A 14,700-nucleotide genomic window follows, 5' to 3' on the forward strand; every position below is an offset into this window, starting at 1 on the left:
CTAAAAATATTTCTAGAAAAGATTAACAATACTAAGAAAAGAAGAATTAAAATTAGTAGAATTTCACTAATTCAGAATTAGAGAGTTCATTTTATCCATAATAAATTTAATTTCCCAGCCCATCAATTTTAATATAGTATCAAGAAATTTTGTTTGTTTGTAAGTTAAAATGTATATTCTATAATCACAATAGTATGTTACTGTAAGAATAAACTTTTGTCTAATTATACGTAAATTGAAGTAAGTTTTCACTTGTAACATTACGTTGGCTAAAAATGAATTTACAAAATTAGAATTTGTTAAACTACAATTCTTTGGATGAAAATAGTTGCCATTATGAAATCTAAATAATTTATTTACCTATAAAGTTTTACCTTTATCCCTAAGTCATCTGTCATTTAATCTGATCTGTTTAACTTTAATGCTCAGTCAATGCCAGATGCCCCAACGAACGAATTTCATCGAACAGACAGAAATGGTTCTCGAAGTTATAGTAGTCACGGCAGTCATCCCACTTCTTCGAATTATTCGACCTTGAAGGATTCGTATAGGAGTTACGGTGCTGGAAAAGAATCGAGTAGTCCTTCTGTTCGCACAGACTTTGGAAGAGTGTACGACGCAGTTGACTTTCGAGGATCTCCCGATCGAAAATATGGCGATTCATTTTCACCTCTTGGAAATATAGACTTCATTGATGACGACATTCCCTATCACGCGAGACAAACTAGTCAACCATTCTCTTATGGTGCCACTTCAGATATGATTAAACATCAAAAACTCTCTTCACCATCATTAGTTAGAAAGGCGTCTGCACCTGTTGTTGATATAAATGATATTCTCGGAGAAAGTACAAGTCCCATCAGCCCTCATAATTCTTCAGCGCCTCCTCAACCTCCGACAGAATTTTCCAATGGTTCAATTAAACACAACATGGAACACATTGATGGGTGAGTACATTACTTTTTTCTAAAGTTAAATATACACATAAACAAAATCGACTAATCACTTTAGATTTAAGATAAATGTGTTTTTTACTAGCAGACAGGATATAAATGACGTTAATTAAGAACCAAAAAAAGAGAATTTGCAGATTTGTGCTTTCGGTTAAAATTTAAACTTCAGAATTTATTGAATTTTAATCTGAACACCAAAATGTCAAAAATTTAAGAGAAATTTTGTAAAATTTGTACAGATTAAAAATTATTATATCTGTTTCTGGTAAAATAATTTTAAACGCAATAAAAATGAACCTAGTAGGTGGAATTTATGCATCTTTTTAATATTATTAAAATTTGTGTTTTGATACTTCAAAAGAAGTAGTATATATACAGCAGAAAATAAAAAAAATTAGATTAAAGAACAAACTGAACAAAAATTTCCTTTTTAATAAACGACGATTAGTATTAAATGCGGAAGCGTATGTTATTTGACTCTATTTGAATATTCAATTAAAATATTATGGGAATGTAGGAGGAAGTAACCTACTCATTTTTTTAAAATATGGAATAGTATAGTTATTCAATTTTATAAACCAGTAGTACATAAAATTCACTATACGTTGTATATATTAAAATTTGATTAACATTTATAAGTAGATAAATAAATTATAGTAAAACGTAATTTAAAATTTATTTTTAGTTTTGTAAATTATAAATATACCGCTCAGAAATAAAGTACATATTTATGGAAAAAAATTTCTCAAGTGATCCTACATCAAAAATGTAAATTATGGATTCTTTGAAAAGTCATATAACTATTATGCAATAAAGTTAACAATTTAACCCTTTTTGACAAGTTTTATCCTGATCAGAGAAATTTTTTTGAGTTGGATCGCTTCAAAAATTTTGCCCCTTATATATTGTATAATCTTATTATGTCTAAAATAAAATTACTTTTAAAATTATATAGTTTAGCACTTAAAAAGTTTTCCAAATTATATTTCAAATAATTCTATTAAAAAAACGAGCATTACGCATATTGTCGTCTCACTCGCACTCATGGACTATGACTGACATGATGGTATTCCTATACGGTATATACTTTTGAAAAGTTAGTGAAATTAAATGTTCAAGTTGCTATATGAGGCTTGAGTTAAGATGAACAAGACGTTTACGGTCAAGGAATTCGACTGACGGGTTTATAGTTGATTGAATTTTCCAAGAGAGAGTTTTCTGTTTCAGTTTGTAAATATTCTTGCAAATACATTATTAACTTATTCATTCGATGAATGAGGTGAAAATTTTATGTTTAAATTTTATAAAATATACTTATTATGGTATTGTGACATAATTAATAAAAGTCATGGAAAAATGAAGAAAGAAAGAAAGAAAGAAATCTAGCCTTGTATAATATTTTAAGAACCCGGCCGCCCTCTGACATAATTATAAATATAGAACAGACGAGACGCGCTAATTCAGCCGTATACTACAACGATATAACTTTTCTTTTATAAGTTTTACTTATTTCTGTTGAGCAAAACATATTTATTACGGCATAGTTCAGGTTTTCGTAATTCTTATGATCTATAAAATTAATGTACTTATATATACACATGATGAAAATTAATATATCCTGTAATGTTAAATTCATTAAAACTTTAGACTGTCCTGGTTGAGGCAACAGCAGTTAAAATTGGCAGCAAGAAAAGATGAGAGAAATCCAGCAAAAATTTGGAGACTGGAAGCTGGAAATCGAATGCTTGGTGAACTGAAAACAGTACAAAGATCACGATTGAGGCACGACGGATATGCCAGTGACTCGGCAATTTTAGATGATGAAGATGATTATTGGACAAGCAGCCCGATTTCAGTCCAAGTGAGTTTTTCAAATAGAACAACTTTTGCCATGCAGTCAGAAAATTTTTGAAATAATTGGAATAGTAAAATTTCTAATATTCAATATAGGTTTTAAAATGTTGATTTTTGCCGTAAACTGTACGCGATTGTGAGACAATAATTGTGATTGGAGGAAAATTTTTTGATTCAGAGAACATCAGCTCCATCGAGTCCTTTACTTCCGCAGAGATCGACCAGTATTGGAAATTCAACTCTCGGCAGATCGAGAACAGAAAGTGTGAATGAGAGACCTTTTGTTGCCGTAAAAAGGGCTTACGATTTTCGTAAATACCACGACAATCAGGTATTTAATTACACAAGTCAGAAAAAATTAAGTCACTTTTAATTAGAGATCGACACGAAAACGAATCTGCTTTTAATAATTTACCTTAAAAATATTTGTAAACAAATTTCGTTCTGAAAATGAAAATAAGTATTCTGTAACTTATAAAATAAGCAACTAATTTTTGTTAATATATATTATTAGAGAGACTTGTATTTTGACTAGCACACATAATATAGTTTTTAGAAAAGCATGTAGCCTGAAACAGATAGAGCTTGACTTGCAATTACAGAGTCCATCATCCTTACATGCAGCATTAATCGCAGCTCCACCCGTAGGCCTAATCCATCATCAAAATTTAAATCGAACGAATAAGCAGATTCAGCAGCCACCTAGGCCAGAATTGCGTAGCGATAGTTTTGCACGAGCAGAAACTCTGCTCAAAGAATATCGACTCTTTAACAATTTTCTTACTGAATCTATAAATGTGCAAAATAATAGTCACGAATCAAAAGAAACAATACCTGGAAGTCGCGAGGTATATAAAATTGAATCAGAAGACGCAGGTCTACTGACTGTTGTGGATCAAGGTGACTCCTTAAAGATTACGGATGAGAGTCATCATCTTCACTCCTTGACTGACGTCTCATCCCTACATGGATCACCAACTACTAACCAAATTGCTCACGTCAATTTAGTTTCACCTGACACATCAATCATCAACACTATGATCAGCACCACTAACAGTACCCCTAATCAGTCGCCAAATGCATGGCAGAGTAGTGTACAGGTTTGTCGCATTTTGCATTGCTTTTTCACCTCTTTATTCAATTTTTGCTTTTTTAATTGCACCAGTTATCGAGGCTGATCCAATTCTCGTGAAAAGTCCATTTCTTTTAATTATAATTGTTATATATTGAAGAATCATCATTTTATGAGACACGAGAATTGGTACAAATAGCCATCAAGGCGCGAATTCAGAATAGGGACCACGACTGTTTGTTCTTTCTACATCAAGTCTTAGTAACTATGAATTTAATCTTTTTAATTATAAAAAAATACCTTTGATGCCTTCTTTCCCAAAACTCTTGTTTGGATCCACTCCAACATCAGTTACACCTGAAAAATTTAAAAATATCAAATTTCTTCTTAAAAAGTATTTTTTTTTAAAAAAACTCTTTAAAAAGTTTATAGAAAATTCATAAATATGAAAATAAATATATTATTATAAATTTTATAAAAATTCATTGAAAAAGAAATTCGCAAAGCAAATTTTTTTTTACTTTTTAATTATGTACTATTTGAATATAAAATCATTAAACAAAAAAAATACAAAGCAGTATTCATAAAAAAACGTGTAAAAAATAAAATATTTTTAAAAATATTCACATGTAAGTAATTTTAAAAAATTGTGTTTTAATTCATATAATGTTTTACTTAATAGAAATGTAAAATAGCTTTTTCATTTTTAATAATATCCAATGAAGCTTTAATTAGTTTATATATGTACACAAGCATAATAATAATTATGAATAACTTATTTGAACATTTACTTTGCTTTTTCATTAAGTAATTTGTGAAGCAATATATTTGTTATAAATGCATTTCCAGTCTCACAATGATTCCTCATCGTGGACAGAGAGAAGTACAAGTCCCGGCGCTTCTCGACCGCAGACTCCAGCATTTCCGGTTCCACGCACACCATACGTGAACACATCTCCCACAGTGACTTTTGCACCTGATCGCAATTATATTACACCAAATATTAACGATTCTGGGTACAATATTAATAACAATCATATTGATTCTGGAATTGGCAACATGAACAATAATTATATGAATCGAGCAATTTATATTGAGGAACGCAGAGACACAGCTAGGCATCAAAGACTTCCTCCCAAAAGTCCGACAATTCAACGGTAAGTTAAGTTACATTTGGGTGAGTCCGTGGCTTAAATTTTTTATTTAGCTAATTTTTTTTCATTTCTTTGTACTCTACGGAAAAAAAGTACTATGATTTTTTTAAATTTCTTTTTATAAAATCGTGTATCCATGGATTTTTCAAAATTTTAGATTTTTGTGATAACTAAAACTCTTAAATAAAAATTAATTTATAGGCTCTTGTGTTTATCTTATAAAGTATGCAAAATTTTTAAAAATATATTATTTTTCATATAAATTTTCATATTTATTTTCTATGTTTTAAGAAACAAACAAAAAACCATTGAATTTGGGGACTTTTTTTATGATTTTCACAACGAAAATCAAATTTCAGAGTACTTTGACTTATTAAGAAAAAAAAATAAAATTGATAATCAAATCAAAAATATCGATTTCGATATGTTGAGTCGGCAAGGAAGGACTTCCCCATATATTCCTTAATATTGCAAATAATAAGTTTTGTTTTTATTTTAAATTATTTATATGTTTTTATAGCAAACCAGACGAATTGGCAGTTTCTCAATATGGTGTAACTGGTGTACCAACACATTTCGACTTCACTCAAAGTCCTAAGGTAAGAAGAAAAATTTATATTAAGATAAATAAAAAATTAACCTACACAATATAAGAAATTTTTCTCAATATTTTCTAAAGTTGATTTGAAATCTTTAAAATATTCATTTGCGAGGTTCACGAAGTATCTATTTAATATTGAAATTTTCACTTATAAGGAAATATTGAACTCAAAACTTAAGCGAATATTATACAGCAATATTGAGGCAAAATTAATAATGTTGAGTGTAAATTTTAATATAAAACTGACTTTTCGTAAGCTTGTAGATTGCACATCAACTTTAGAAAATAGTCAGAAAATTTCTTGGTCTGTGTAGGAAGTTAGTATTGAAAAAAGTATGATTTAAATTTTTATTGAAAATTCTATAAAAATAAAATATTTGTATGCCTGAATTAACGTGAACAATAACAATAATTATTATCTTTAAACATTACATGTGCAATAAAACATTTTAATGAGGGATCAAGATTTTCATCAACTACGGTTACAAGTGAATCACTGTAATTAATCAATCAGTCTAGCTTAAGAGAATTAATTGAATAATAAGTGCTTAATCGAAGTTGGTGAAATCTCATAAAGGGTCAAGTTATCATCCCAATCAACCTTCAGACGGTATTAACAAACGATAAAATAATTTGTTTTGCTCCTTTCAGTCTGCAACATCGTACAATTCAATAAACAGCGTTGGTCCAACATCCATTCAAGTTCAGTATTATACTTCGAGACGGTCTAGCATTCATTCGAACACGGAACCACAGGAAGTTGCGGATGTCAACGTTAAATTTGTTCGTGACACAAGCAAGATTTGGTATAAACCAAATATATCCCGAGAACAAGGTGATTTAATTCTCCAAATATTTTATATAAATAATATATTTGAAGTAAAGAAATTTGAAAACAAACTTTGTTTCAGCAATTTCGATGTTGAAAGATGCAACTCCAGGTACATTCGTGGTTCGTGACAGTAATTCATTTCCTGGTGGCTTTGGTTTAGCACTTAAAGTAGCAACTCCCCCACCTGGTGCACCATCATGTGAGCTTGTTAGACATTTTCTAATTGAACCCACGTCCAGGGGAGTGCGACTCAAAGGATGCGCCAATGAACCAGTCTTCAGTTCCCTTTCCGCTTTAGTTTATCAGCACAGCTTGATGGCAATGGCTTTGCCAATTCAATTGCTGCTTCCAGAACCGGATGCGACACTGAGATCGCTTGACTCACCAGGAACAAATAGTGCACAACAACTTTTAGCGCAAGGAGCTGGTAATTATCTTGTCAATTTATACTCAAGGAAGGTTTATTAACTTGTCGAGTAATAAATTTGTTCTTTGTTGCAGCCTGCAATGTACTGTACTTATTCACATTGGACACCGAGTCGCTAACTGGACCTCAGGCTATCAAAAAAACAATTGCAATGTTATTTAGTCAGAAGCCTCTTCCTGTTGCTACCATAGTGCACTTTAAGGTTTCCACACAGGGCATTACTTTGACTGACAATGCCCGCAAACTTTTCTTTCGCAGACATTACCCTACGAATAATATCAGTTATTGCGGTCTCGATCCTGATGAACGCTCTTGGAATTTTATCAGCGATGTCACTGGAAGAGCCCTTAGTGCCCAGTAAGCATCTCTCCCACTCTCTTCTTTTTTTTTCTTTTTTTTAACTTTTTTAAAACTATTTTCTAACACTGACATTGTGCATTTCAGTCGTTGCTTCGGATTCATTGCACGAAAACCGGCTCACAAATCCGACAACCAATGCCACATCTTTGCTGAATTGGAGCCCGAGCAACCGGCTGTAGCTATTGTTAATTTCGTTAACAAAGTTATGATGGGCAATTCTCATGTAAAAGCAAACATCGTCTGATATAACACTGAATCAAAATCTTGTAAGAAACTGTCGTTAAACTTTTCTTTGCTTAATTTAATCACGTATTTATTGTTGTTTATTGTTTTAACTCACAATAGTTCAAACAATGAAATTGAATGCCAGCAAGATAAGTCAATTTCTTATTTATTAAAATATAAATAATACCTTACAGTTAATGAAAAGTACCTAATTTTCACAATAAAAAAATTAGCATTGAATCAAAAGGATATTTTAAATAAACAAAAAGTAAATATTTTTTTTGAAAGAAGAGAAAGAGAAACTGCCTTGAAAGTTTGTTTAAGAAAATATTACTTGTAGAATAATGTAAGGTAATTAGATTGTTGAGAGGATAACATTTTTTCGATAGTCTTATTCACAAGATAATAAAAGTTAAAAGTCTATTCGAGTATATATTACGACTGTTGCAAGCCAATATTGTTATTATATTGCATGTCGATACATGTTTATATAACTGTATATAATATTAACGCTTTAAGAAAAGTTAACATAAGTTTCTTTTAAAGGGAGTTTACTTACGATTTAAAAACTCTGACAAAAACTAGATATTTCATTAATATAAAGTCCGATAAAGTCTTGAATAATATAAATTAAGGTTCTTGCCATTATAAGAGATGACGATTGTAGCTTATGAAATAAGCTCGTCTATTACTATGCCTAGAAACGTTGACAGTCAATTAAAATCAAATAAGTACGACAATATTGATCCTAATAAATTTACATCCTATCCCTTTAAAAAATAATTTTGCCAGTCTTAAATAAATAACAGTTTAATGTTAATTTAACTTCAGTCAGTACAATTATTGTAATGATTATTATATTTATATTCAACCTCTTTCCACATATATGCAATGATTATAATAAAATAACAAATAAAATATAATATTTCATTTATTTTCCTTCTGCAACATCGTTTTACTAATTTAATAACATTGAAACTATAAAATTTAAACAAAAAATGCAAAAAATATTATAAAGTTATTATCAGATGTGCAAAATCTAGGTTATCTTTTCATCAAATCATGGCATATCATATAGATTATATTTTTATTAATGATATTAATCTAGATATATCTTTCCAAAAAATTACTGATGCACTAAAAAGGTTACGTAATTTTCCATTAAAAGAATAACTTAATTTTTACGCGACTCCACAAATTATAGATTGAAAATTCTCAACTATTGATATTTTATTATTTTGGAATATTAATTTTAAAGAATAACACAGCCCCACAAAAAAAAGTGTCATGTACTTTTGACCGGAATACCCTATCCCTATGTATTTTGACGCGCTGAACACGAATCCGAAGTCCGTTTTGCTCCATCACGTTAGGATTTTTTCTAACCTCAAAAAACATGTCGGATTTTGAGAAGTAGGCGATTTTTTTAAAAATTGATGTATTAACTTCAAACTTGGTATCTGGGGGTTTTTTGTGTCGCTGATTACGAATCTGAAGTTAGATTTTCAAAATCCAAAATGGCGGATCCAATATGGCGGACGAATTTTGAAAAAATTTTAAGATTTACTTCAAACTTGGTATCTAGGGGTTTTTTGGGTCGCAGATTACGAATCTGATGTCAGATTTCAAAAATTCAAAATGGCATATCCAACATGGAGTTCTATCGGCCATATTAGATACGCCATTTTCAATTTTTGAAAATCTAACTTCAGATTCGTAATCAGCGACACAAAAAACCCCCAGATACCAAGTTTGAAGTTATAATACATCAATTTTTAAAAAAATCGCCTACTTCTCAAAATCCGACATGTTTTTTGAGGTTAGAAAAAAATCCTGACGTGATGGAGCAAAACGGACTTCGGATTCGTGTTCAGCGCGTCAAAATACATAGGGATAGGGTATTCCGGTCAAAAGTACATGACACTTTTTTTTGTGGGGCTGTGTAATTAATAAATAAATATGGCTGCGAATCGCAAAAGCTTAATGAAGTTGAAAAATAATATTCTTGAGTGTAATCAAAATGTGCTTTCTTTTTACTCACCAGATTTCTTCAGTATTACGATCTTATTTATAATCAATCGGTTTGTTTCGATTCAAGACATTTAATTTTTTATTTATTAAGATGTATTTTAAATAGAACAAATTTTTATGAAAAAAACGTGTTTTGAAGAAAAAATGTGCTAAAAAATTTATTTTAGTGTTCCTAAAAATTCCTGCACACAATTCTTGATATTAATGAGTACAATAACTGTACGACCAAAAAAACCAAGAACACCAATTCTCGAGTGAAATATTTGTTTTAACAAAAATATTTACATGCAATCATTATATTAACATTATATCAATAATTTAATCCAAAAAATATAGTTGGAAATATAAAGATTATTTAGAAAATATTTTTGTTTTTAAAATTTTTTGCAATATACTATTTTTATCAAAAAGAAAATTATGAACTTCGAAACTTACGTACTTACGGTAATTGGTGCACTTATCCTAAATTTTTAAAATTGAAATATGGAAAAAATCAACAAATACATTGATTCCAAAGGTTAAAATGTGATTCTTATCTCTTATAAATATGTAATAATCATTAGTTGAGAATTGTATCTATTTTTTAAAGTAAAAAATAGTAGGAACATTAATATTCAAACTTTAAAAGATTCGCCCATATATCTATGGAATAAAAAATTATTATTTTATTTAATATTAGTTTCTAAAAAATAAAGACTTGAATTTGGAAGGAAATTTTTTATATTAAAAATATTTAAGTGATTAAGTAATTTGTCAGACATGTTTTATCATGATCTAGAGATGAAAAATAATGTACATCTTTTATTTTCAATTCATGAATCACAAGGTCCAAGTGCAGGTAATCGACCTAATAAAATAAATATCTGATAAAAATTTCATGAATGTGTAGCGAATTATATATAGTTATCTTTTTTTATAGATAACTTATTTTAAGAATATAAATAGGTGAATTTCGTTACTAGAAGTTCAATCAGTCCAAAATGTTGCTCAGGTATATCATTCTTGCATTCACTGTATATGGTATGTATATTACAAATTAAGCGTTTTTGTAGTTTTGCTTATTTAACATTTTACATAAATTTTTAATTTTAATTCAAATGGCTTTAACAGTAATTATATCAGTGAATGGAAATTTGTGGAATTTTCGAATCGTAAAGTATGATAAAAAAATGAAAATTTAAATGCCAAATATTTCTCTAAAAACTATAGAATTATTTAATTGAGAAATTATTAGTTTCTATTTTCACAGTTAAAATTTTATTATTATATTATTATCAGTAATTTAATTTTCGTTTTATCCAAAAAATAAATTTATGTGCATTATAATTCAAACTAAAAATTTGCAGTCGTGGCAGCTTTACCCAGAGAAGGGTTGACACCACGTATCACAGATGGAAAAACAGCAAAAGTTGGACAATTCCCATATCAAATTTCATTAGAATGGTCGATTTTCCCTATGTTAGGTAAAAAGCATAACAAATTAGATTTTAAATGCAAATATCTAATATACTGCGCGTTAAGATCTGGATAATATATATAAGTATCCATTTCTTAAATATTTAATATAGATAACTTTGTTAATATTCATTTTTCTCCGTGTATGTTAGTTCCGTACACACATGTTTGTGGTGCTTCGATTGTAAATGAAAATTGGGTTTTAACTGCTGGACATTGTTTGACTGAAATTCCTAAATTTGGAAAAATGAGAATAAACGCCGGAAAGTACAAAATTATGGAAGCTGGACCAGAGCAACAACTTATTAAAATTTCTAGGAAAGTTGTCCACGAAAAATATCCAGGGTAAGGTTCTCAAACAATACAGTATATTTAATGAACTATTTTTTTTAGTATAAAAATAAAGTTTCTTTTTTCTAATCATTATATATTGAAAAACTATTATAATGTAATATTATAATGTATTATAATTTTGGTAGAATGCACTTTAAAAATTATTATAATTTTTGTATCTCTAAGTTGCAGTTAGTCTTTCCGAATTTTTGTTATTTGTAGAGATATTACTATTAGCAAGGTTGCCAAATTTGTAACTTATTAATTAAACACCTTACCATTTATTTCAGAGGTGTTGCGCCTTATGATATTGCTTTGCTGAAATTAGAAAAACCTCTTGTATTTAATGATCATGTTGGCCCAGTTTCTTTGCCACAACAAGATGAAGAGTTTGAAGGAGAAGTAGTTCTCTCTGGATGGGGAAGTGTTTCAAAGAAAGTGATCCCAAGTTTACCAAAAGTTCTTCAGTATGCTGAAATGCCATTGGTTGATTATGAAACATGTAAAAAAGCACTTGGCACTTATGAAAAAGATGCTAAGCTTTACAAAACTCAAATTTGTACTGGCCCCATCACAAAGACAACATCTGCCTGCTCGGTAAGCATACAATATACATTCTGTCAGAATTTTGGAACAATATTTTTTATACTTTTGGCAAAAATGCTCTTGATTCAATAGCATATTTTTCTCAGTGTATAAATTATTCATTTCAACTTACTGCACACACAACAATAAGAGTTTAAAATCCTAAAATTATAATTTATCATTTGCATTCCAGGGTGACTCTGGTGGCCCTCTCGTGAAAACGGTCAAAGACACTCCAGTTCAAGTTGGAATTGTTTCCTGGGGAATGTTGCCTTGCGGTCACGGTGCTCCATCGGTGTACACACGCGTTGCCTCATATGCTGATTGGATTAAAGAAAATATTCAAAAATAAATTAATTTTAATAAAAAATTCTATAAAAACATACCTAAATCTTGTTTTTTTATTATTTATTAATAATATTAATTAATTATTTATTATATATTTTACTTATAAAAGTTCAATATCGATGAAAATTATACTAACATTGATTTCAAAATCATACAACTCTATTAAAAGTACAAGTTTGTTTATCCATTCAGTCCTAAATGTCCGTTTTTGTCCACATTCATGCTAATGGTCTTCGATGTTGTCAACCTTAAAAAATTTCCAAGTAGTAGATTTTATGTATTTCAGCCCACTCTTTTAGAATCTTTAAGAGAAATTAATTTTCTATACTTATTAATAAGGATAGAAAGTTATGATTATTTAAACAAACAAAAATAAGTATTTTTTGTGTTTTTTATTGAAATTATATTTTTATACCCAAATTGTTGAATAAATTAGAAAAAATTTAGAATTTTAAATTTCAGACAGGCATAATGGGCCAAAAAATAAGTTTTCAAAAATTCAAAATTGCGCAACCAAAATAATCGCTAAAAAAGAGTAAATTCAAAAAGTTGATCTAACCTTACGAAACTCGGAGGTTTCTGGTGTCAAATATTAATATTTTTTCTTTTAAATTCGGAAAGCGGGGCTTAAATACATTGTTAGATTTTTCAATAATTAGTTCTAATAATTTTATTTTATTTCTAAAATATTGTTTTTGTAATAAAATTTTTGCACGCATTGGTAACACCATTAATATAAATCATAAAAAACAGAAGTAATCGGTGAGATAAATATTAGAAGATAAGATTTCATATTGACATCATAATTAGCTGCGTTCTATTAAAATTGAACTCATCCATCATTTAATTCCGCAGAAATCAGTGTTAATTGCTTTTGATTTACAATTTTTTTCATTGTTTAAGTTTGTAAGAAAAATGTATAATCATCATTTGAATTAAATTGAGATCTCGTACATTATATCTTGGGGTCCTTCTGTACTTATGGAGTGTCATAAGTGGATTAGAGGATTTTTGAAATGATGAATAGTCGATTACTCTGATAAAAGGCCGGAATATAAGTATGTGCGCTGGAATGGTGAAATATCACAACTTTCAAAATGAAGTTGATACTCATCGGATTTTTTCTCATTGCACTTGTAAATGCAGGTAAGTTGATTATTTTATTTTATTTTCTTTCTAAGATAATAGTAGTATATCTGAAATGTAATAAATTGCATTATTATTTAATATTATGAATATTTGTTGAAATTTTTTAGAATTACGCGTAGGCTTTAATTTACCGCCACTATCTGGACGAATTGTGGGTGGTTCTGAAGCATCCAAGGGACAGTTTCCACATCAAGTGTCATTACAATGGGGCATGCCGCCTTTGATTAAAAATAAACACTTTTGCGGAGGATCAATTATTAACGAATTGTGGATTCTTACTGCCGGTCATTGTATCCTGGCAGTTCCCAGTTATGGTCAATTTACTATAAAAGCCGGTAAACATTCCCTCAGTTCAACAGAAACTACAGAACAATCGATTCAAGCGTTAAAATCAATAGTTCATGAAAAATACAAGGGGTAAGTTTAATTCACAATTATAACAAGAAATATATTTAACTTTGCAATAAGTTTTATCGTGTTATAAATTAACTGTGGCATAATTCAAACCATGAAATTATTAATAACTCATTTAAAGAATTTTAATATACTTTAAATAATACGAAAATATTTAATGATACATGTATTTTTCTTACAGTGGTGTCAATCCTTACGACATTGCTCTAATAAAACTGAAAAAACCTTTAACTCTAAATAAAGCGGTGAATATTATCAAACTTCCAAAACAAGGCTCTGAACATACCGGTAAAGTAATTTTATCCGGTTGGGGATCAACTTCAACTATTAACAATGCAATAATGCCTGACACTTTGCAAACAGTAAAACTTCCATTGGTTGACTTAAGAACTTGCAAAAGTGCCATTGAATCTCTTACTGGACCATCCCCTCTTCATGAGACAAACGTTTGCACTGGACCCTTGACAGGAGGAACTTCTGCTTGTAGCGTAAGTTTTCTTCTTTTTTCAATAAGTGACAAATATTATTATTTACTTTTAATTAATTAAAAATTAATCTTATTATATTATCAGGGAGATTCTGGTGGTCCATTAATATCAAACATCACACCAGGAAGCTCTGAAGTTATTGGTGTTGTTTCATGGGGAATTATTCCTTGCGGTTCTGTTGGAGCCCCCTCAGTTTATACCAAAGTTGCGTCTTACGTGGATTGGATAAAAAATACTATTGATAGTAATTCATGACTTTTATACTTTTAGTTATTATATTTTCTATTTTATAAAACTTGTAATAAAAATTTAATACAAAAATATTTTCTCTTATTTCTTGCTATGAATGCATATAAAAATGACCCTTTTCATAAAAGTTTCAAAACAATTACCTAGTACTGTTAAGTTTCATTGTATAA

General features: G+C 29.4%; 3 protein-coding genes across 13 annotated transcripts in view; all 3 read left to right on the forward strand.

The window, feature by feature from the left end:
• The window catches only part of LOC127279772 (tensin), a 52,104-nt gene extending 43,703 nt beyond the window's left edge, over positions 1-8,401 (forward strand). For 10 of the 11 annotated variants that reach the window (XM_051302318.1, XM_051302319.1, XM_051302320.1 and 7 more), the window contains 10 exons: positions 430-947; positions 2,601-2,814; positions 2,986-3,138; positions 3,410-3,907; positions 4,729-5,036; positions 5,554-5,632; positions 6,286-6,469; positions 6,546-6,893; positions 6,968-7,250; positions 7,338-8,401. In XM_051302318.1, the coding sequence (XP_051158275.1) occupies positions 430-947; positions 2,601-2,814; positions 2,986-3,138; positions 3,410-3,907; positions 4,729-5,036; positions 5,554-5,632; positions 6,286-6,469; positions 6,546-6,893; positions 6,968-7,250; positions 7,338-7,497 (2,745 nt within the window). In that variant the 3' untranslated portion in view covers positions 7,498-8,401. The remainder of the gene's footprint in view (positions 1-429; positions 948-2,600; positions 2,815-2,985; positions 3,139-3,409; positions 3,908-4,728; positions 5,037-5,553; positions 5,633-6,285; positions 6,470-6,545; positions 6,894-6,967; positions 7,251-7,337) is intronic. The other variant, XM_051302328.1, reaches the window with a different exon arrangement.
• Positions 8,402-10,414: 2,013 nt separating this feature from the next.
• On the forward strand, positions 10,415-12,267 carry LOC127279777 (trypsin-1-like). The gene is made up of 5 exons (XM_051302336.1): positions 10,415-10,529; positions 10,856-10,972; positions 11,117-11,309; positions 11,588-11,894; positions 12,076-12,267. The coding sequence occupies exons 1-5, from the start codon at positions 10,490-10,492 to the stop codon at positions 12,232-12,234; spliced, it is 816 nt and encodes a 271-aa protein (XP_051158293.1). The 5' UTR covers positions 10,415-10,489; the 3' UTR covers positions 12,235-12,267.
• A 941-nt stretch (positions 12,268-13,208) lies between these two features.
• Positions 13,209-14,604, forward strand: LOC127279776 (trypsin-like). The gene is made up of 4 exons (XM_051302335.1): positions 13,209-13,376; positions 13,487-13,796; positions 13,975-14,281; positions 14,366-14,604. Exons 1-4 carry the CDS (start codon positions 13,328-13,330, stop codon positions 14,534-14,536), a joined length of 837 nt encoding a protein of 278 aa, XP_051158292.1. The 5' UTR covers positions 13,209-13,327; the 3' UTR covers positions 14,537-14,604.
• The last annotated feature ends 96 nt before the right edge of the window (positions 14,605-14,700 follow it).

Source organism: Leptopilina boulardi, unplaced genomic scaffold (genome assembly GCF_019393585.1).
Source record: "Leptopilina boulardi isolate dan_hultmark-lab unplaced genomic scaffold, ZJU_Lbou_2.1 LbouV2_223, whole genome shotgun sequence".
In the NCBI taxonomy this organism is placed as follows: domain Eukaryota; kingdom Metazoa; phylum Arthropoda; class Insecta; order Hymenoptera; family Figitidae; genus Leptopilina; species Leptopilina boulardi.